The following is a 25,103-nucleotide window of genomic DNA, read 5'->3' as shown; positions in this document are numbered from 1 at the left end:
TTTGTTTATATTATATTTTTATTATGTATATTTTGTTTGACCAGTTAGACTTAAGTAATACCAACAGAACTTTCCTCGTAAACTCATCCCAAATATTTTGTGTGGCAGAAACATAACTCAAGTGAAAGTAACACATGAATACACAGTGCAATAATAAATATATTGTCACATATTTTTCAATTTATGAAAAGTGACAATTCCTTGTTCATCATATTTTAATATATTAACGCAATATATTCTGTATATTTCCAGTATATTTAAACCATTTAATATATTGATCATAAATATGTGTATGGAAATATATTTTCTTTGCATAAGGGGACATCAGCACAACAGCATGCATTTTAACCAGAGTCCTTGCTGTTTTCAGGTTGGCAGGCTGTAATCTCACAGATCAGCACTGTGAAATTTTGGCCTCAGCTCTACAATCATCAAACTCCCCCCTGAGAGAGCTGGACCTGAGTAACAATCACCTGCAGGATTCGGGAGCAAAGCTGCTCTTTGCTGGACTAAAGAGTCCAAACTGTCAACTTAACATACTGAGGTTTGTGTTTCACACTGATGATAATTAGTACAGACCCCCATCAAGCATGTCTAAGAAGAAATCATTTTTTGGGAAATAGAAAATTGTTCTGTTTTTCCCTTCATAAGCCTACCACAAATCTAACTGCCCTCTTGGAGATGTGTATACAGTGGGGTCCAAAAGTTGGAGGCAAAAAGTAAAAATGTTTATATTCTGCACTGTTTTATCATTTTATTAACATATTTTCATGACAAATGACCCTTTTCTAAGCCCTGTCTTTTAAATTGTACTGACCAATCCTACATTAACATTACATTACATTACATCCTAATTTTTTTCCGGACGTTTTTCTTTTTTGCTTTGTGTTTGGGTAATTTTAAATACAAACAAAAATACTCCCAAAATATGCTAATTTATTTTTGTTGGGTCACCCAAAATAGTGACACAAGGTTTCTAGAAATACAAGTTTTTTCCCCCTTTTCCAAATCTTTGAACCATTCATGCTGTAGATGTTTCTGTGACATCCACCAGCTCGATCTCCACCAGAGGTCATTCTTTCAGACTCTTTCACCTCTGTGCGGGAAGAGGGGCTCCTGTCTTGCGGGCGGAGATCGTAGTCCTACTGGCGAAGGACTCTATAGAGCCCGTCCCTCCAGCAGAAATGAAGACAGGGTTTTACAGCCCCTACTTTATCCTTTGGCATATGGCATCCACAGCCGCTTCTATATGCTTTTGAGTTTGATGTAAACTTTTTTTATTATTTTAGAACCTCCAGACCGAAATCTAAAATCATCTCCATTTCTGACATGCTCACAGAATAATTTTGTCTTGTTGGGAATGTTTGTCCCTGTTTTTGTTTCAGTTCTGTTTTTATTTAAAATCTTGTTTATTCTGAATATTTGTGTTTGGTGTGAAAGAACTTTAATGTTCAACAGCAGAGATTGTGTCGATCACTACTGCTTTTGTGTGTGAGACTGTCATTGACTGTCAATGATTTTGGACACTAACATGAACACTATTGTTATAGATCATCTGGATGTTTTATGACTGAGGAAGGTTGTGCGGCTCTGGCGTCAGCTCTGAGTTCAAACCTTTCACACCTGAGAGAGCTGGACCTGAGTCACAATGACCTGCAGGATTCAGGAGTGAAGCTGCTCTGTGTTGGACTGAATAGCCCAAACTGTCAACTCATCATACTTAGGTTTGTGCTTCATAGAAAATAAATAAAAAATTAGAAAATTTAAAAAGTCTAAAAATGACAGAAACATTTTAACTGATTTGTGGTAGTGTAATTAATACACGGTTTGATTCCATTATGCCAATTATATAATACCGTATTTTCCGGACTATAAGTCGCATCAGTCAAAAAATGCGTCATGAAGAGGAAAAAAACATATATAAGTCGCACTGGACTATAAGTCGCATTTATTTAGAATTTTTTTTCAGAAAATCCAAGACCAAGAAAAGACATTTAATCTGGAAAGGCAAGTTATTCAACTACACAGTAGCACACAGAACAACAGGCTGAATAGGTGTCCGGTATGTTAACGCAACACATTAACAGTTCTTCAGCTACACAATAGCATAAAGAACATATACCTGGGAGGCTGAATAGGCTAAATTAACATAAGCCAGCGAGTCTAACAAGCAAGTTACCAGTAAACAAGTTCACCAAGCTCCCGCGATCTCATTCCACATCATTTTCTTCATCCTTGGTGTCGCTTCTGAACAACTCCGCCAACTAGAGCGCCCTCTCGCGGCTGTAGACGGTAATGTTTTCTCTTGGTTCATCTCAGTCTAAATTAATTTTGATATATAAGTCGCACCTGACTATAAGTCACAGGACCAGCCAAACTATGAAAAAAAGTGTGACTTATAGTCTGGAAAATACGGTAATCTTCTGTCAATTAAGGCTAAAGTCTGTCATGATCTGACATGTCATGATATTAACCCTTAAAAGACCTATAATATTTTTGGGGCACCTGACTCTGTACTTTTCTTTGTTTTTCTAACCCATTATAGCAGTCAGCATAAAGTGCCATATATCATTTTAACCTATTCACACGTAAGTTTTAAATATTCTGGCTGACCCCCAAGTGTGAGTTTTTCAAGGAAATTATTTCTGTTATTTAGAATGCATCACTTTATTGTTTCCATGGTGACACAAAGCAGCTACAATAGCGCTGAATGACTGATGATCTTTTTTATTCAAAATAGTCACAAATTTATTATTATTATTGATATTCCGATTGTCAAATAAGTTCAAGTGGATGTTTTGTTGTTTAAACACTTTTATAACGAGCGCAAAAAAAATGACTTGTAAAAATCATATTATGATAATTACTGTCAGTAAATGGCTGAAGTGTTGTATGAATCCATATACATTTGGATATTTATTTAGACATTATCCAACTAATATCTTTCTAAGTTTGGTACAGGGATAGGAATCAACAAAAATGCCCCTGAAATTTAAGACAAGGATGCAAAAATGTAACCCTGCATTATTAAACAAATTGTATTATGGCTGTGGCGATTAAAGTGGAATGTGAAAATAAATGAAGAGTCAATTGCGGCAATACATTTAAATCATACTTGAATAAATTGAAATCTGAGGCCTGTTACCATTGGTGGACAAAGTACACATATTAAGTATCTGTACTTTACCTATCATACTTGAATAAAAGTACAGATACTAAAATAAAATATTAAAATATTACTCCAGTAAAAGTATTAAGTATTCCTTTTCAATTTTGCTTGTGTAAAAGTACAAAAGTACTTGATTTTTAGTATATTGAAGTATTAAAAGTTAAAAAAATAATTATTATTAATTAAATTATTAGTTATTTAATGTTTATTTTTAAATTTTGTATACTTTTATACTTTATATTTTATACTTCATATTAATTTGATGATAACACTACAATGAGGTTTCTCCTCTGTTTTTAACCATTCATATTTAAAGAACCTACACATAAAAGGTAAACCACAAACCCCAAATAAAGGTCACAATCTGCTGCTGGGTCATTTAGTAAAATGAAATAAATGAAATCCATGTGATGTTTGTCTTTCACTCTGATAATCAGTTTAAATGAGTACAATGAATGAGTGCTATCTGTCACTGCTAATGTCTTTAAAGTCCACATGAACTGAAATTTGTGACCGTTTTCTTACTCGAACGGAATATTAAATGAGATAAAAGTAGAGGTCCGGTTCTTGATTTTAGCACCCCTTCTCTCCATCTCTAGCTCACAGTATACTGATGGTTGGAGGAGGTTTAAGGATGGTCAGCCCAAGCCATCAAACTGACGTCATCAGAGAAAAAACACATTCAAAATTGGAAACAAATTGTCATATTTTGATTAAAAATTACAAAGACTGTCTTGCATCGGGAAACTGTTTTGTATTGCTCCTGCATCACATTATAAAAACTGCATTAATGACAAAGAACTGATTAAGATATTACAACAATCTATCAGTAAAGGCAAACAGCTTGTCTTCTACTTTGGTGTCATAATTTATGATTTTATTTATTCTGCTTTTAGCACTGTCAATTGGAGAATGCTGAACAACGCTGAATTAGAGGGGGATGAGTCAAAGTGAAATATCCCAATATAGTGTTACCCCTGGTTACACAGACAATGCTAATGCTAGTCCCAGACTAAAATGCATGTTTGAGCTGGTTAAACTGCTTCCTTGTTTTGTCACAAGATGCACACCAGTAATGTTTTTTTCTAAGGCACATTTATAAAAGCTTCTTAAATTTCTTAATTGAACTAAGGCCTAATCCTGGCTTAATCTAAGACCTGTGAAACCAGGCCTTAGTGAATAAATAGTTTGTAAATAGTGACTGCCGACAAATTAGTGTACAGAGTTTATTAAAAGAAAATTAAGGGGATTGGGCACTTTGTATTCACAATTATTTTTTCTGAATAATTGTTCAGTTCTTTGACAAAGACAAGATAACAAAACATTCGGGACTTTATTGAAAACATTCAAGGCTTCAACCCTGTTTGTCCACCTCTAGCGCAGCCCCTGCCTCAGGCTATATTTTAACTGTACATCTCTAAAAATGAAGCACACTAACATGAACACTTGTTGTTGTAGATTATCTGGCTGTATGGTGACAGAGGAAGGTTGTGCTGCTCTGGCATCAGCTCTGAGTTCAAACCCTTCACACCTGAGAGAGCTGGATCTGAGCTACAATCACCCAGGAGATACAGGAGTGAAGCTGCTCTCTGATACACTCAAACATCTGGACAAACTCAAGTATGTAGAGCAGTAACAGTCATCATGTATGATGTGTATTTGAGTGTTAAATTTGAGAAAGACTGAGTTTTCCTTTTAGAGTCTCTTTATTTTGTGGTTGTCATGAGATGATACTTTTGTTCTCAAAATGACTTAGACTGTACATTAATGTATTGCTCTATCCTATTATTGCATACCGCAAATAATGTTCAGAAATATTACAACACATAATTATCTTTCATAATAAATTAACAGACATAGAGATTTAACATGATGACATCATAATAATAATAATAATAATAATAATATGATTATATGCCTTCAGTCATAGATAATTTTTTTTATTCCACCTGCTCCATTAAAAAAAAAAGTCATAATTTATTAGGGCACTGATATGACAGAAGTTATCATCACTGAGTGAACCTAATTTAAACATATTTGTCACAATGAGCAAATTTTCACACGTGTTACTGTTATTTTCATATTCTCTATTCAAAAAGCTTCAAAATGATGTATGATTTGTTGGAATCAGACAAAAAAATGACACACCTGTTTGAAGTCAATAGAGTCAGCAAAGTCAATTTTGAGAAAAATCGAGTTAAAGTTTTCTGAAAGTTCCAAAACAAAATCACCTTAAAACCTTAAAATCCCTGGTAATACCACCAAACTTGGCACACACCAAGTCAAAACCAAATATCTGTAGGAAAAATATAGATTTTTTTTTTCAGGATAACACAATTGTTTGATTACCATTGAGACAGACAGCCTATATATTAAGACCTACTGTAATGCACAGATGTAATATAATGTTACACATCAGATGTTTTTCCCCAACAGTTAACCGAACATTCACTTAAGACATAACAGATAATGTTTGAGTGAATACTCGCCAAGACAGACATTTTGAAATACTGTAATTCTGGGTGTATGTGTATATCGGGATCGCGCGCTGTCTGAGGCGTCTTTCTGCGCACACTTTAGATCTGTCAGTCAGCGAGAATACGATCGTTCTGTTTACATCAGCATGAGTTTGAAAATCACATGTCATTGGTTCAGACTCATGCCACTGAGAATTCGCTATGAATATTCACAAAGTTGAAATGCTGTGCTTTAAAACAATACCAAACTTGTACTGAGAGGAAGCGCCAGTCATCGAAAAGTGAGCAGAGAAAACTGCATTTTGTCACGGATTGAAGGAAAGGTAGGCTACTCCTCTCAGAAAACGTACAAATAAAGATAGTTTTAGATGTTTAATTGCTATTTGGAGCGTTGGGATCGCTAGAGAGGGCTTAATGAACTAATTTTTTGTGAAAACCTCAAATTCGGCCAAAATGTACATTTTTTTCACTTATTTTGCCTGTAGTTCATAATAGGGTTGTGCCGATAGACAATAGTATCGTGTATCGACGATAGACAGAGATATCGCCGATGGCAGATGCCTTTGACGATATCAATACGATAATTGGCTCGTTTTCCCATTAATGTATTAAATCATTATTATTATTATTATTATTATTATTATTATTATTATTATTATGAAGCTAGTATAGTTATTAAATTAATTAGGAACTACAATTATATTTGCCTTGCCTAAATTCATAACGACATCACCACATAACCACACTTGCGACATCACCGACGCGCGCATATGAGGACTCCTCAAAGAAAATGTTTTTAAAACAGACTAAAAAAACTACACCCCACAACAAAATTTAATTGCAAGGTGATCCATTCACAAATTGTCAAGAGTGCTTGTTTTAACAGACGCATCATTCTTATACAGAGCCAAGATGAAGACGCGGCATCGTTGTTTGTCAGTATTTTGTTTCCATAGCACATTAACAAAATATTTAATGACACTGATAACACTAAAAACAATACAATTACAAAATATTAATTATAGCCTAATAATATCAATAAAATTATACAGGCCGCCTAGGCCTAATAAAAGTCTTTAGTTCACGAAGCATCTGTGAAACTCTGCCATCTGTAAAAATAACAAGCAACTTCAAACTTGTTTAACAAGAAATATTCTTCAAATTTTTTCACTGTCAATAATGTAAGTCCACAAGAGAAATATTAAGCCAGTAAATTGATAGTTGCTGTACCGTTATATCCACCGTCGTCTTTGAGAGAACGCGCCGTTAATGCAGTGAAAGCTCAGTCCGTTTCTGCTTTCATTTTCAGGGAATGAGCGCGTTTACATGCACGTTATTAACTCGATTATGCTGAATAAACAGACAATGCATGTGGTCATGTAAACGCATTAACCCGTTTTCCTTTATCAGAGTCAAGTCATAGGTTTAAGTATAACCAATCGACTTTTAGATTTTTGCCTCTGATTTCTCCCGGCATTTAAAACCCGCGTTATTTGGGCTTATTGAAGTGCGGTGCGCATAAGTGAAGTGCATCCAGACAGAGAGAGCACTGGTAGGAGGACATATATCGCAGACTGCAACACTTTTTTTTGACCCAAGAAATTAAAAGGTGTTCTCATCTCGTGCAGAAGTAGCCTACAGGCAAAATGCTGCATCTGTAACGGCATGAGAGGATAATGTGTGTCCGTAAATTTCCCGCTGACATGTTGAAATACTCTGAGTCAGATACAAGAATGATTAGGATCTTTTTTTACCTCACTATACCGGGAAATAACCTGATTTAGCCTATTAATAAACACTCCACCTTTGCTAGCAAAATAGAAAAAAATTCTCATATTTAAAACGAAGTAATAAAACAAGCAAATTGAGTAAATAAGCAAGTTAATAATCAAATAAGTAAGCCCCGCCCCCCTCACGATAATATCGTGTATCGCCGATCTCACAGGCTGACGATAAGACGATATGAAAATGGAGCATATCGCCCAAGCCTAGTTCATAATTAGTCTGTGCACATTTTGACTTAATTTGCCAGCAGGGGTCACATTTGTTTACGTCTGTAAGTCTTTAATGATAGAAAATTACTGTGTGCAGCTGTAACACTCTTTTTATATCCATGTGTATGTTTGTACCCAAAAGACATGATACAAACAAAACAAACAAACAAACAAATATGTTAAATGAATATTAAAGGTACAATATGCAATAATTTTTTGCCGCTAGAGGGCGCTACATTCCAAACAACAACAACGGCGTAGCTTGATGACGATGTGAAGGAGCGTGGAATGATGGGAACTGTCGTTTTTAACTCCACCGTGGATGTAAATCAGTCAGACGGGAATCGAAAAATCATGTTCATGGATGAGGTTAAGTTCTATTTTTATAATGACATGCTTTTTGTGGCGAGGGGGGCGTGGTTCAGCGCGGTCTGTAATGGGAGAGAGAAGAGACAAGCAGGACGCAAGTAGGTCAAGTGCAAATGACGAACACCTGTGTCTTATTGCCGTGATCCGCATGGAGAGACCGCTTATAAGCTGCGCTGGAACAAGAGAGAGACTGAAGAGAAAATTGGATGCAGAGAAATAAAACCGGTGGATCCGAGCTCTCATTTTCGGTTGCCACGGTGAATGCGCGTTGTGCACGACTTTTGTTTGTTTTGTTTTGCTTTATTTTAATAAAGTACGAGTCCCAGTCACGCCGACCCCTGTCTTCTTCCTTCCTGACTCTTGAACCTCATCACACTCTTATTTCATTAAAATGAATTAACCGGAAGAAAAGTAAGGTTTAATACTACATTGGTTGTCATAGATGCTAATGTATGTCGAATTCATTGTTGTGATAACGCTGCGCAGTTTTACGTGTTCTAAACAATTGTTGTAAAAGTACATTTGAACATACCCACATCATTTGCCAAAATACTGATTAAAAGGATAGTTCACTTTGAAATTAAATTTTGGTATGTTTTAGCTTACCTCAAGGGCATCCAAGATGTAGGTGTCTTTTTTTCCGCAGTAGTTTCAATTTTGATATTTTTAGGTCAAACCGTTCTTGTCTGTCAGTCATATAATGCAGGTCTATGGTCACCACCTCAAAGAGCATGCACAGAAAACGAACAGTATTTATATCGTTTTTACCTTTTGTACACAGCCACGTCCAAGTGATCTGATCTGACGTGTACGCAGACTGGTGCATAGATATATACACTAGATGTCGCCTTGGCTACGGACTTCGTTCAATGAACTGCCGTCGCCAAGGCAACATCTAGTGTATATATCCATGCACCAGTCTGCGTACACGTCAGATCAGATCACTTGGACGTGGCTGTGTACAAAAGGTAAAAACGATATAAATACTGTCTGGGTTGATTTAAAGCGGTTTACAAACGACCTGCAAACGACCTGCGTTTGGTTGGTTTACCGCTATACCGCGGGAATTTCTTGCTTTTCAACCGCGGTAAGAAAAAATCCATACCGTCCCAGCCCTAATGCTAACAGCAGGTGGGGGTCCGCTAATCAGTGGCGGCGCCCGGGGAAGCTTCAATATTTTATGAAACCCTGCCCCCCTGGGGGGAACGCGCGTGCACGCAGATAGTTTTACCTGGATTTCCAGCAGATGTTAGACAGCTACAGATTCGTCACAGCCATTTTTCACGGATCCATGATTAAAAACGTATGTTTCACCAGTTGTACACTAGTATGCATAATAAAGCGATGTTCGTGCATGTTCCTGCGTATTTGATGCAATTTCAAAGAAGTTTAACATACTTTAGTGTCAAGCTCAGAAACCACGCCTATGTTAACATGGGGCATTCGGTTTCATTGGATGAACAGACTTGTCAGTGCACTTCAGAAGACGAATCTTCTTCTCAACATTAATGCATCATATTTTCTGTATTTTTTTTGTGTTGTCATGAGTTCTAATCACAAATAACAACAGATGTAGATTAAATTAAAGTAGCTAGGCTACCTAAAAGAAACATAAATTACAAAGTCATTTACATTTTTTTCAACAAGTTGCATTTATTGATCTGCATATAGCCTAATTTTATAATGGATCTATTATTTTTATATAAAAACACTTATCAGCTTATTTTACGCTGCTGATTATATTAAGATCTATTTTCTGTACAACCAGCTCTGACGCCTCTGGATCCTTTTCCCTGGACATAAAGCAGCTATGCTTATAGGGTCATGAAGTTAATTATCTCACGAACTTGTAACATTTTCAACAGATTTATAAAATAAAATAAAATAAATAAATAAATAAAAAATAAATAAATAAATAATTATTTAAATTAAGTGAATTACATTGTATCGAGCTTTCCTGTAGCTCAAACAGAGCGTTAGCACTTGCAACGACAAGTTCATGGGATCGATTCCCAGGGAAAGCAAGAACTGATAAGAATGTAAATGTGTACCTTGAAATGCAATGTAAGTTGCTTTGGATAAAAGCGTCTGCCAAATGTGTAAATGTACATTATGCTCAGTAGGAGCATGAACTTGAATGTTGTGTATCTAATGTCTTGTATTGGACATGTAGAGAACACTTTGTTTTTAGTGATTAAAGTCCTGTGAAAAACACTGAGAGGCGACCACAAATTGTATTACTGAAATAAGCAAAACATATGATATAGTGATAATGAATTATTATAAATATATACTGAGATATAACAATACTCTCTAAAACAATAGGAAATGCTTTATTGTTTGAAATGCTTTTAACAAAAGAAATATGACACAATGGTCTATCAGTTTTATAAATAAAATTTAATGGGTGTGGGCCTCTTTTTATGTAATATAAATTTAAATTATGCCAGTTCTCTCCATTTGACTGGTACCATGAATCTCATTAACATATTATCTTTACTTGTCATTCATCACATCATGTGCTTTCATTGTTGTCGTCTGCTAACCGTTAGGAACAGATTAAAAGGTCTATAAATTAAGTGTCGTTGTTAGGCCATATACTGCCACAGCAAATGGATGCAATTAAAGTTAGACAAATCAAAAACTTATAACCAATATCCCGATCGCTGCTCAAGAAAGGAGCGTGATTATATAAAGAGGAGATGTGAACATTTCACAATGAAGGGTGATGGTGTGTTAAATTGTTCTTAAAAAGATAATACAACTGTGACATTTATTTACTAATATAACATGATTGTATTAGATGGAGAGCAGCATAGGTATGAAGGCCAAACTGGCCAATGGGTAAGAAAAATGTATACATATACATTGCAAAACAAGTAACTGTTCTTCATTAACATGTAACTTAGTCTATAGTTTGTTCTTCCTTAGATTGAATGTTCAGGATGTTGAAGGTGGGACTGTGTGGTCAGACCTTCCACTGTTGGCAAATACAGCTGTCCTGCATGCATGCACATTTGCCTATTTGCACATTTGCCTATTCTTCCTTTTGTTATTGTTACTTTCATACCTGTTAGCTAATGAATATGTCTGTTGAACATTCCCCTGAATAAATGCTGTGGGTAATTCACTGGATCCATAAGCTATGGCTTCTCAATTTTCACCACTCTTTAGGAACATTTATGGAGTGTAGCCTACTGTATGCTTTATGCTTTAACTCATTCCTCAGTAACATTAAAATAAATAATAAATAAATGCTTGACATCCCTTTAACCACAGCAGTATTGCTGCTCAATTTAAATTAAGCCACAAATTGGCATCATAACAATAATCTGCGAATACACACGCACTGCAAAGACACAATGCCAATAGCATAATTTATTTAATCTACTAACTGTTGTCATCAGATATTCAATTTAATTGAAACGAATGTAACAAAATAATGTGGGCGTGGTCTGTGTGTGTCGTGAAATTAAAACACATTAAAACTTCCCTTAAATGCGTCTGAAACATTCAGCGGAGCAGCGACAGAGTAAACAACAGTGTCCTAATATGATACAAACATTTTCCAATAATGTGGAAAGCTTTTAAATCTGCTCAGTGAAAAATTCGCTGTGACGAATCTGTAGCCGTCTAACATCTGCTGGAAATCCAGGTAAAACTATCTGCATGCACGCGCGCGTCCCCACTCCACCGTTACAACGGCACAGATGCGCGAGATGGTCGAGCACATCCCTTTAAACAGACATCAGTGGAAAGTTTGTAGCTAGTCCAGTCGGATGTCAATGGCAATGAAAATAAAACGAGGCATGTTGCTTATTATTAACGTTAACTGACGAGAGAGAGAGAGCGCGAGAGAAGGAGAGCGCGAGAGCGCGCACTTCTGTTGAATGCTCTTGATTGCTGATCGTTCACTCAGCACGTGTCATTTGGATTAAAACGAAATCGTATATGTAAGTAAAGTAAAACATGAACTGTTACCTGATTTATGTATAACGAGTGGTTCCCTACATTATTACAGGACGTTTGAAGACGTCAAGAAGTTTAATGAATGCAAACTTCCGAAGCGCGCGCCCGCAAACCAACGTCTTGATAGACAGCGCGCGAATACTGAATTGAATTGTCTTTTTTTACGTCTTGCGCTTAAACGGACGAATTCCGTACGAAGTTCATGTAAAAACGCCCGTCTTGGTGAGTATCCTAGTAAACAAAGTCGGTTATATCTCAAGTAAACAACATAGCCATGTTCAAATGCGGTCCATCGTTCGGTCTTAAAGGGACAGCAGTCTAATAATCCTGCTACTGTGTTTTAATGTTAATCAAAGGACAAATAAATTACTCACTGCTCTTGACTAAATAGGCTACCCTTTTCAACTTTACAAAAATATCCATCTATATTTAACTTAGACAGTAATGAATATGATTTTTTTTTTCACATTTGATGACTTTATTCAAATTTCTGTATGTTAGATCTACCCGAAAAACTCTAAAACACTATTTCATTTGTAGCCTTTCTTTGTTCTATTGTATTTATTTGTCCTATTTGTAATTCGATTATTTGTTCTCATTTTGTTACTGACTGCTTACTTGTCTTTAATAATGTTTTAAATTCACATAAATTAGGCTGGCAGTTTTTGTTGCATCAAAATTGGATTAAATAATTGATATTTCACTGGTGTCTAAACATTTGTACCACTGACCCGATCCTCAGCACTGAGCCCTGCTGAAGCTGCTCTAAATATGTGCTGTGCTATTAAATGAAAGATAAAATATGATAGAGCAATAGAATGAACAGTGACAGTAACAGAAGCTCATACAAATGCATTTTAGCAGGCTTAAAGGGTTAGTTCACCCAAAAATGAAAATTCTGTCAGTAATTACTCACCCTCATGTTGTTCCAACCCTGTCAGACCTTCGTTCATCTTCGCAACACAAATTAAGATATTTTTTATCAAATCTGAGAGCTGGATCACTCCTCCATAGGCTTCTAAGACATTATAACTTGCTGGCCCAGAAAAGTTATTAAAGAGATCGTTAATATAGTGTTTTAGCGCAGCGCGTCTGTGTTGTACGTCACACGTAGGCTCACTATTGGCCGACGCTGGTCATGTGTGTGATGCGTGTGACGTACAACACAGACGCGCTGCGCAGTTATACTACTATTATAATGAAGACAAAAGTATAATTAGTGCCATAACCGGGCCGGAGAGATGTGAATGTGTGCAGGAGAGACTGAGACTGAGACTGAATGGGGCTCGTTTACACCACAAAACAATAGAGACAATACACTAAATGGATGCTTAGAAAATGACAATAAACATTAGTTAGTGTTTTAGAGTCTTCTCAAAATAAGATCTTGAAAAACATTTAATAAAAGTGTCAATAAATATAAATATAACATGGTCAGAAAAATACATTTCTAATAACTTTACAAAACTTTGAAGCTATTTAAAACTATTGTAATTTCATTATGACTATTTAATTCTGACTTTACAATAAACTGCCAAGTGTCTGCTTTCAAATGAGTCCATACTTGTGCTTTTAGTGCAAAGGCTTCATGAACTGTTAATTAAACTGTTTTAGTTTGAGTTTGGCATTTCTGGGGATTTTATCAAAAGCAGCCGACAGGTTTTAAATGAAGATTAAATAAGTGCTAATGAAGCTTTGGCTCGTCTCCTGAGGCCACAAGAGGGCGCAATGAGCAAAATATTAATGTACTGCATTCAATTGTTTATTCAAAGCTATAAAATAAAATAAAAAATAAAATAAAAAAGTCCATAATGTTTAAACTTACATTTATAAATTAAATATAATTTCATAAATTGCATAAACAATTATGAACCAAACAGCATCATGTATTTATGCATATTTAAGAGAAAGAGCTGAAGCGTCGATCACACAGATTACATTAAAAACACATGAGATGCAGTGGAATAAAAAAATCCCCATAAAGTCTCGAGTCACATGTGACCCTGGACCACAAAACCAGTCACATGGGTCAATTTTTTTAAATTGAGATTTATACATCATCTGAAAGCTGAATAAATGAGCTTTCCATCAGGACAATATTTGGCCGAGACACAACTATTGAAAATCTGGAATCTGAGGGTGCAAAAAAATCGAAACATTGAGAAAATCTCCTTTAAAGTTGTGCATTAATGTTCGTGATTGTGTTGCATTCACTCACAAAAATAAATGTTTTATATATTTACGGTTGGAAATTTACAAAATATCTTCATGGAACATGATCTTAATATCCTCATGATTTCTGGCATAAAAGAAAAATGGATAATTTTGACCCGTACAGTGATTGTCGGCGATTGCCACAAATATACCCGTGCGACTCGTGACTGGGTTTGTGATCCAGAGTCAAATAAAGTTGAACCTCTTTTAACTTTACATGGTTTTCTGAACTCTTGTGAGAGACTCGAGTGCAACAGTCAAAGTTTTCTGTCTAGAAAATGCTCAAAATATGTGTTCTGTGTGAATGGTTTGGTTTCGGTTTTGACGTAATCAAGATTTTGTCCGCTTTGAGCTTCTCTATTTCTCTAATATGTTGAATGAACAGCAGCTGCGAACAAAACATTAATACGCAACAATGACACTTACATAAACATCATCCTCATCTTGTGCACCACTGAGAGTCTCCTAAAACTCTAATGCACCGTTTCTGCATTCGAATGTGGATTTGTATTTTAAATTCGACGAATAATCGTGTCCTTTTTATTCACTATCATCTCATCGCAGAACAACAGCGGCCCTCAGTTCAGCGTGTGTCCGTGTGTCTGATGTCACTAAACCTCGTGTGAACATGAATTACTCATGAAGAAATAACTCTAGGCTTTATGGGCTTTCTTTGAGAAGAACTTCAGATTGTCCAGAGCAGTTTGTGGAAATAAATCTGTAATTTATCAGTATTTTATTTGATCTTCTGCTTATTCTGTCTTATTTTGGACTGAGATATTTTCTCTTCATCTTTATTCACTCGAGTTCAGTTTTAAAAAAGCGAGATATATTAGAGATTAGATCGACCCGGACGCCGAATCCCTGCCAGAAGAAACGAGTCTTCATTCAGCCGAGAGTTTGACTGAGAGAGACAGAAGCCGGAGACGAAGAGATGACGATAAAAAGAGCCGTTTATACAATAATCTCAGTAGCGCATGTTTCAATATTCACACTTCGTCCGACTAGAACAAATGATCAAATGTTATTATAATAAAGCAGAATCAGTGTAAGATCAGAGTTTCTCAACATCGTCCTGTGACGCTCAACACTGAAACATGAAGACAAACATCACTTCAAACACTCAATCATGAGATTAAACTACAGAAGGAAAATTATTATAATATAAATATAAATGCATAAAATGGCATAAATTAATAATAATAATAATATGATTAAATAATAAATGATGTAAATCTGTGTTCTAGTGTGGATCACGGAGGAGAGTTCATGATGACAGCAGGACCCCGAAAATGTAAGTCCAGAAACACAGATTTAGTGTGTGTTGTTGTAAATGTTGCTGTTGTAATGTGTGTGTTCTTGTGTTCAGATGCCGTTGATCTCACACTGGATCCAAACACAGCACACACTCGTCTCGCTCTGTCTGAGGAGAACAGAAAGGTGACGCTTGTGGGAGAGAGTCAGTCGTATCCTGATCATCCAGAGAGATTTGATCATCCTCAGGTTCTGTGTGGAGAGAGTCTGACTGGACGCTGTTACTGGGAGGCTGAATGGAGTGGAGATGATCCTCATATATCAGTGTCATATAAAGGAATCAAGAGGAAAGGAGGAAGTTTTGACTGTGTGTTTGGATATAATCAGAAGTCCTGGAGTCTGAGCTGCTCTGATCACGGATTCACTGTCTGTCACAATAATAACTCCACTGCTGTTTCTGCTGGTTCAGGATCCTGTAAGAGAGTAGGAGTGTGTGTGGACGTGTCGGCCGGCACTCTGTCCTTCTACAGCGTCTCTGACACACACACACTCACACACTTACACACATTCACACACACATTCACTGAACCCCTCTGTGCTGGATTTAGACTTAATAATTATAACTCTTCAGTGTCTCTGTGTCACATTAAACACACACACAAACTAATGTAACTAACTAACTGACTTACACACTCACACACGCACAACTAACTGACACGCACACACACAACTGACTGACACTCACACACACAGAGAGACACACACAGACACACACAACTGACTGACACTCACTCACACACACATAGACACACTCAACTGACTGACACACTCACACACACACACAACTAACTGACACACACAACTGACTGACACACTCACACACACACAACTAACTGACACATACACACACACACAACTGACTGACACACACATTCACTGAACCCCTCTGTGCTGGATTTAGACTTAATTATAACTCTTCAGTGTCTGTGTCACATTAAACACACACACACACAACTGACTGACACACACACACACACACACATTGATTGACACACACACACACACAACTGACTGACACACACAACTGACTGACACTCACACACACAACTGACTGACACACACAACTAACTGACTGACACTCACACACACAACTAACTGACACACACACACAACTGACTGACACACACACACACACATTGATTGACACACACACAACTGACTGACACACACAACTAACTGACTTACACACCAACACACGCACAACTGACTGACACTCACACACACACAGACACACTCACACAACTAACTGACACACACACACACAACTGACTGAAACACACACACACACACACACAACTGACTGACACACACACAACTGACTGACACACACACACATTGATTGACACACACACAACTGACTGACACACACACAACTAACTGACTGACACTCACACACACAACTAACTGACACACACACACAGACACACACAACTGACTGACACACTCACACACACTCAACTGACTGACTCACTCACTCACACACACAACTAACTGACACACACACACAACTGACTGACACACACACACACATTGATTGACACACAACTGACTGACACACACAACTAACTGACTTACACACTCACACACGCACAACTGACTGACACTCACACACAGACACTCACACACACAACTAACTGACACACACACACAACTGACTGAAACACACACACACAGACACACAACTGACTGACACACACACAACTAACTGACACATACACACGCACAACTGACTGACACTCACACACTCACAACTGACTGACACACACGCAACTGACTGACACACACACGCACACACAACTAACTGACACATATACACATACAACTGACTGACACTCACACACAGACACACAACTGACTGACACACACAACTAACTGACACATACATACACAACTAACTGACTGATACACAAACACACACACAACTGACCGACACACAACTGACTGACACACACACACACACAACTAACTGACACATACACACACAACTAACTGACACATACACACACTCACACACACAACTAACTCACTGACACACACACACACACACAACTGACCGACACACAAACACAACTGTCTGGCGCACACACACACACACACACACACACACACACACACACACAGAGAGAATTCTTAAACCCCCTTTAAGAATATCAGAGATTTGTAGAGAGTTAGGAATTAGTTTCCTCTAAACCACAGTGGTTACATATATAGCTGTCCTCATAAACCACATATACCAGTGTGTGTGTGTGTGTGTGTGTTTTCTGGGTTTTTGTTGTTTCTTTGTGTAAATATGTTATTATATATTTGACTCTGTTGATTCTGTGAGGAAGACGAGCAGAGCTGATCTTCATGAAACTGTTGAACTTGTTTTAATGCATATAATTATTGTTTAATACATAAATATAAGATCAAGGCAAATTCTGAATTGGGTGAATCTCACAAAATATTTTCACCCCAAAACGAAAGTGATTAAATAAGAAATTATATTTTGCTAATATATATATTGTGAATGAATATATTGTAAAGTGTAATTTATTCCTGTGATCAAAGCTGAATATTCAGCATCATTACTCCAGTCTTCAGATGATCCTTCAGAAATCATTATAATATGAAGATTTGATGATCAAGAAACACAACAGTCATGTTACTTCATATTTTTGTGGAAATGGTGATACTTTTTTTGTAACATTGTAAAAGACTTTGCTCTGTTTAGATCAATTTAATGCATCCATTCTGGGAAAAAAAAAAACTTTTTAAAAAGAAAAGTTATAAATGCACTTTGCGATTAATGCACTTTTCTTGACCAAAACTTTTGAACTGTACTGTATACTATGACAATCAAAGAATAAAATCACTATAGAAATCAGTGTGTTCTTTTTTTTTTCTGGCCAGGATATTTTATTTGTTCTTTGCATCACTTTGTCTTTTTTGCTCCTGTATTGATTTGAAAAGTCTCGTCATCCCGAACGCTAGATGGCGGTCGCGATTCATTAATTACACGCACAACTCGGTAGGGCACTAGTGTGTGTGTGTGTGTTAGTTTGTATATAAACCGATCTGAGCGATGGCTGGTTCGCTAGTTTGTCTCGGGTGTTTGGGTCAGTTAGCAGCGCGCGAGGCTCGTGTCTCATTGTTGAACACATGCGCGCGCAGCGTCCCGCCTTCATCTGCAGTGTTTGCCAAGACAAATCACTGTTATTAACGCGCAAACAACAGCAAAGTATCAAACTTTTACGTGTAACCAGAGAATGTCTGCTTACTTCCGGTTTCTGGACTGGCTGCAGTAACACGTCTCTGTCCATGCGGGGGCGCTCGCAGGCGAGTGCAGAATGAATGAAGGTCTATGGCGAAATACCCCTCAAAATCCACTTTTCTCAGGATATAATTTTTTGTCTAGTAATTTGAATGTTGTATTCGAAAGGAGATGCAAAGAAATTTTACATTGCTGGGTGTTAGATTTTTTAGAGTCACTTAGAGTAAAAAGTATTTTAAAATGTCAATGACGTCATACACATCGTACGACCAGACATACAGCTTTACGGCAATCCTTCAGTCACTTTGGTGCTTTCGCGCTCTGCACTTTCTTTTCACTCGAGGCATCGACAACACAGCTGACACAGGTAAATACACGTGCTAGAAGAGTTTTTGTTTTGTTTGTTTCTGGTCCCGCTTCGGATGCCACGATGCCATCAAGCGGTATCTCTGGTCGTAATCAGTCCTTCACTGACCAATCAGCGTTCATTAGCAGAATGCTAGCGTGTTATGGGCAACAACAACTCAACCTGTAAGAAATCGAAAGGACATAAATACTCGTTCATTCAACTTTCGACCTATAACCCATGTTGAACTTGCAAAACCTACAATAAAATCTGAGATTTCTCAACGGCAATCGGGTGAAAGATACACATTTAGCCGTATAGCCCCATAGACTCCCATTCAATCTGCACTCGCCCGCGATCACCTCCAGTGGAATTCTAATGGAACTGCAACCAAGATCGATACAATGGGGCTAATAGGAAGTGCCAAGGCTCTCCGTAGACGGGCTCTGGTGTAATTATTAGTAGTGCTGGGTATTATTGACACACATCTCACGATTCGTTTCGATTTAGATTCACAAGCTTGCAATTCGATTCAGTTTCAGTTATCAAGGAAAAAAGTCTCTCAGTTAATGCTGTTCACTATTTAGGGAACCCTGTCAGTTGTTCACTTTAACCTTTAATAGTTACTCGAGCAACTGATGTGTATACAAACATTTGGAGGCCGAGTTTTGCTCCACTCGCTTAAAATATACTGCAGTTATTGTTGCTACTGTGAAATCATATAAAACTGGATTATTTTTGATGTTTTAACTTTGAGTCTGTTTGGAAAAGTACACTTTAGCATAGTTTTAAAACCACTTAAGTAATAAAAATACTTTAAAAGTGCGAACTGAATGTAACTTAATGTCAACTTTGCATGTTATGTGCAATCAAGTTAAAATGTCTTAGATTAAATTGATATTAAATGCAATTAGATGAACTTAAGCGTATCACATTTAAATATATTTGTAAATACACATTTTTAACGTTGATGTTGTTGCAATCTAATACATTTAACATATATTACTTTAAATAGCCTATATCAAATTATACACTACATTTAAAATTAAAAAGTACTTTGCATGTGCTTTAGTAAATTACTCGACACATCAAAATAAGTGTACTATAAAACATGAACGGTTTCTAAACAGAATGATTTGAAATATCCTTAAACTTTTAATTTCACATTATTGAAAGAGTACTTAAGTGTGTTAGACGGTGGGCCGAGGGGAGATTTCGTGTTTTCAGGCGATCTGTGGTGATGGATATCCCAGTTTTTTATATGTAACCGCTACGCTTTTCAACAAAGCAAATAAAAATTCTTGCCACTCACATACTTTGTCCATTACTATAATATCGGTAACTTTCTCCAGGTTATTTTCCCGGCGAATAGAGCAGGCAGCTACGTGTGGGGTCCGACATGCATGACGTATTTGTTGCCTTCATCCAATCGCGTGCGTGGAAAGTGTCGCTGTTGGTGACGCGTTTGTCAACACATTGGAAAGATTTAACTTGTTAACTCATTTACCCACTTATGCTACATATTCAGTTTGATACAAAAGAGGTAACGTTATCCATTCTTACTGTTTTTATTTTATGTAACCATCTTTTGTCATACGACGTCCTGTCATTTAGTTGTAATCTGTAATAAATACACCGTTCTGATTTCACACATTTTTTATTATTATAATTTTTTTATTATGCCTTAAACAACATATACAGAACAATACAACAAACAATATAAAGCCAGGGAAATAAAGGAAAGAAAGAAAATAATAATAATAATAATAAAAATAAATAAATAAATAAAATACACTCAAAAACATGCAAGACCTTTACATTACTCAAATATTTTGAAGACAGAACATAAACGGACAGTTTTAATAGCCTTTCTATTAGTGCTACTTTGAATAGTACAAAAGTAACTTTCCAATTCTTTAAAAAACACTGTAAAACAGGGTTTTCTGTTAGAAAATTTACACTTATGGATGTGAAACTTAACTAAAAGAATAAACAGATTAATAACAAAAGCTTCGTTATTCACATTATCCTGAGTAAAATATCCAAAAACTACATTTTCAAAAAGCAAAATAAAATTAGAGAGCAACTTTTCAGTGATAAACACAGAGACGTCATACCACAACTTTTTAACAAAACTACAGTGCCAAAAGACGTGAGATACAGTTTCCAATTGCAAAGAGCAAAAAGAGCAGATAACATCAATATCCTTCTTAAATTTACTAAGAAAATGTTTAACAGGATAGAATTTATGAATAATTTTGAAAGAAATTTCTTTTACCTTGTTTGTAACAAAAAACTTATGAGGCAATAACCAAACACTTTCCCACTTAGAGTTTCTAACAAATTTAGCCCAATAAGCAATAGAGCAAGGCTTGGTAGTAACCTCCTTTAAAAACAGATCGCGAATAGATTTGTTATTTTTAGTCTGTGAAAAACAAATTTTACCACATATTGTATCAGTTAGATTGACTATGGGCACGTCAACCAATACCACATCTCTAAATAAGGAAGTAATACCAGAGTTAATCGCAGAGAAAACAAGAGAGAATTCCTTGGGAGTCACAGGACAATTAAAGTGTACAAGAAACTCATCATAAGTCATAAGATACCCTTGAGTATATTAAAAAACAAAAAATTTTCAGGCAACTTTTAGAATTAACAACCAATAATTGGTTGTTAATCATAAAAGTTGCCTGACAAATGATGCCGTTTACATTTATGTAAGTATTAAGTTGAATTGCAGTTCTGGGCAGCCAAGAAGAGCTTGATTATAAAATCATATTTTTTTATTCACTGTAAAAAGAGGTAACCTGCAATTATTATCTCTACACGGTACCTATGCTTCAATTTCTTCTACTGTCAAATTAATCCTCTTTTTATTTATTTTAAAGGCATATTGACTCTAACCACAAACTGATTTCATGGAGATTTGTTCTTCACGGCTGCATCGATGGATTCAGCAGAACGATTATTTATTTGAGATGTGCCACAAACAATCGTGCCAACACAGTACTGTCATTTTTTCAAAACGGTGTCTCTCAGTTTGGTTTACCTTTAAGAGTAAGGGGAGACAGAGGTATGGAAAATGTACATGTTGCACAGTACATGATAGAAAGAAGAGGCGCAGACCGAGGAAGTTTTATTGTGGGAAGAAGTGTGCACAACCAAAGAATTGAGCGTCTCTGGGGGGGATGTAAACAGGGTTGTGTCGGACTTTTATAGGCAGCTGTTTCAATACATGGAGCATGTGGACATTCTACAGCCAGAAAATGAGATGCACTTATGGACCTTGGCTTGCACTATGTCTTTCTTGGGAGAATTCAGCGGTCCTGTGATGAGTTTGTCAGACAATGGATTTATCACAATCTAAGAACGGAGGGTGCCATGAGTGTCATCTGGTATGATTATTGAGCCAAACCTTGTCCTTAATGCATCTGACATAGAAGACTATGGCATTGACTTTGTAGGGGAATATGAGACTGACACACGGGCCATCACAGTTCCAGAAAGCACTTTAAGAGTTAGTGTTGCAGATACTGATAACCTTCAAACATTGCTGGATCCCTTATCAGATGATGGAAACTACTTATTTGTATTCAACTATATATCATCACGCTACACATAATACAAATTTACACACATGACACAAGAATTCAGATACAAACTTTAATTTTATACAAATTTTATTCAAAATCCATTAGATATATTTTGAACCTTTTAGGTTAGTAAAATGAATCCATAAAACAGTCAATTTAGTCCAAGTATTTTATAGACAAATACAGTTGTGTTCTCAGTATGTCCTCTGTAAATTGTGTAACAATAAACTATTGAAATGTTTTTGTACTTTCAGGCAAATGTAGTCTTTTTTTGATCAGAACAGTCACTACAACTCATTTTTAAAGTTAAAACTGAATTGAAAATGTCAATCTTCGTTAGGGGTGAACTATAGCCTTTGGACAAACATGTCTATATTTGTAAAGAATAGTTAACCCCAGAATGAAAATTATCCCATAATTTTCTCACCCTCAAGTCATCCTAGTTGTATAGGACTTTCTTATTTTTATTAAGAATTTGATTTAATATTAATAGAATTGTGTTCGACTGAAAGAAGAAAGTCATATACAACTAGGATGACTTGAGGGTGAATAAATTATGGGATAATTTTCATTTTGAGGTCAACTATTACTCTAATATATTGAACATTTGGAAAACCATGGTAGCATGATCAAGAACATGATCAAGAGCAAGATTCAGAATATTATACCAGATCTAACTTTTTCCAAACCCAACTGAGCCTTTTACTGCATCTATCAGCAGGTTTTCTAACTCTGATTCATCAAGTACCCCTCTTGGAAGGAAAAGCCCCATTGAGCAAGTTGATGCATAAGGCAGTCTCCGGCATCTTCTTGAGTGTAAAAGTCAATTTCAGCTTTTTTGGGAAAGCCAAGAGGAGGGACAGCATCAGCACCGGTCATGAATGTCAGAAGATCCTCAAACATCAGAGAGGTCTCTTTTTCTGTTAATCACATGATAAAACATCAATTCCCGGTTTCACAAGGTTTAAGCCTAGTCCTGGACTGAATGTTTGAGCTGTTTTAATTGAAAGCAACTCAAACTTACATCTCTTAAAATATGTCAGTGTCATTGTTTTGTCTGAAGATGCACAACAGTATTTTTTTTTTCTAAGGCACATTTATTAAATCTACTTAAATGCCCTAAAGGAACAAAGGCCTAATCCTGGCTTTATCTAAACCAGGGGTGGGGAACGTTGATCCTGGAGGGCCATTGTCCTGCAGAGTTTAGCTCCAACCCTAATTAAACACACCTGAAGCTAATCAAGGTCTTCAGGATTGCTAAAGTTACAGGCAGGTGAGTGTTTTTTTCAGGGTTGGAGCTAAACTCTGCAGGACAATAACCATCCAGGATCAACGTTCCCCACCCCTGATCTGAACCCTGTTTATGTATCCAGGCCCAAGTGAAATAACCAAGCTCTTAAACCAACATTATAAATGAAAATACATTAATTATATTACAACCTACCCTGAATGCTGTTGAGTAAACATTCCCAAGCAAAGATGGTGTCCTCTTCAGTCTGTCTGTGGTTGCTGCCTTCATCACTCCAATTCACAACAAGAAGGTCTTTGAACTCACTTCTCGTCAGTGGCTTCTGAGTGTTAGTGAACAGAGGCTTGAATGCCATCCAGTTGTTTTCCACTGTCTGCCAAATTGATCCACATGAATTCATTCCTGCCTTAAACTGTGAAATCATGCTAGCAGGCCTGGGGTAACAAACAGATAACAATCAAAATAAAGGTGTTTATTTACGTTTAACTGCACTGTTATACAATTGTTTTAGGTTTGATTACTAAATTGCAGTTTGATATTGACTTAAGATATGTTGGCTTCTTTTACCTAAGATAAATAAAGTGTTTAATGACCAGGCTGTAAACTCTGGGCATTTCAGGAAGGCCAGCACTGTAGATCGAGGGTACCCCACATTCTGCAATCCAGTCTCCAAGAGAGGCCTTCAGTGAAATTAGGTCTCCCACACTTTTGCACTGCTTGATCTAAAAAGACCAGTTTTAGACAATATTAGATTACCATTTAATTGTTCATCAGGTTAAACATATAGGTGATAATAGGCTACCTGTTGCAACTTTAACTGCACTTCATCATCTGGCAAGTCATGAAAATCAAACCTATCCAACTGCCCTTCCTGTCCACACATCAACAAATACAAAGCCGGATGAAGGGCTTTAATGCCTGGGCCTCCATGAATCAGTGACCAAGCAATGAGTTTTCCACACGTGTAAAACCGGTTCTGTTCGAAGGCTGACTGGTTGTAGGCAAAAAAAACCTGGCCTTGCTTTCCTTCAAAAATTCCAAGTGCTGACTGTGCCTCGATCATTAAGAGCCTGATGGAAGGAAAATTATATTTGTTATAACATTATATACATTTTCAACTCAAAGTAGTCTATTACTAGTTGTTTCAGTTTAT

The 25,103-nt window shown here is 36.6% G+C and overlaps 1 protein-coding gene across 3 annotated transcripts in view; it reads left to right on the top strand.

Moving 5' to 3' along the window:
• The window catches only part of LOC311085932 (uncharacterized protein), a 223,955-nt gene that overhangs the window by 107,310 nt on the left and 91,542 nt on the right, over window positions 1-25,103 (top strand). For all 3 annotated transcript variants that reach the window (XM_084118552.1, XM_084118550.1, XM_084118551.1), the window contains one exon: window positions 371-544. In XM_084118552.1, the coding sequence (XP_083974678.1) occupies window positions 371-544 (174 nt within the window). The remainder of the gene's footprint in view (window positions 1-370; window positions 545-25,103) is intronic.

This window comes from Abramis brama (genome assembly GCF_963993115.1).
Source record: "Abramis brama genome assembly, chromosome: 1".
NCBI classification, from domain to species: domain Eukaryota; kingdom Metazoa; phylum Chordata; class Actinopteri; order Cypriniformes; family Leuciscidae; genus Abramis; species Abramis brama.
Note: the sequence above shows the minus strand (reverse complement) of the source record. Positions and strands in the feature narration are given on the sequence as shown.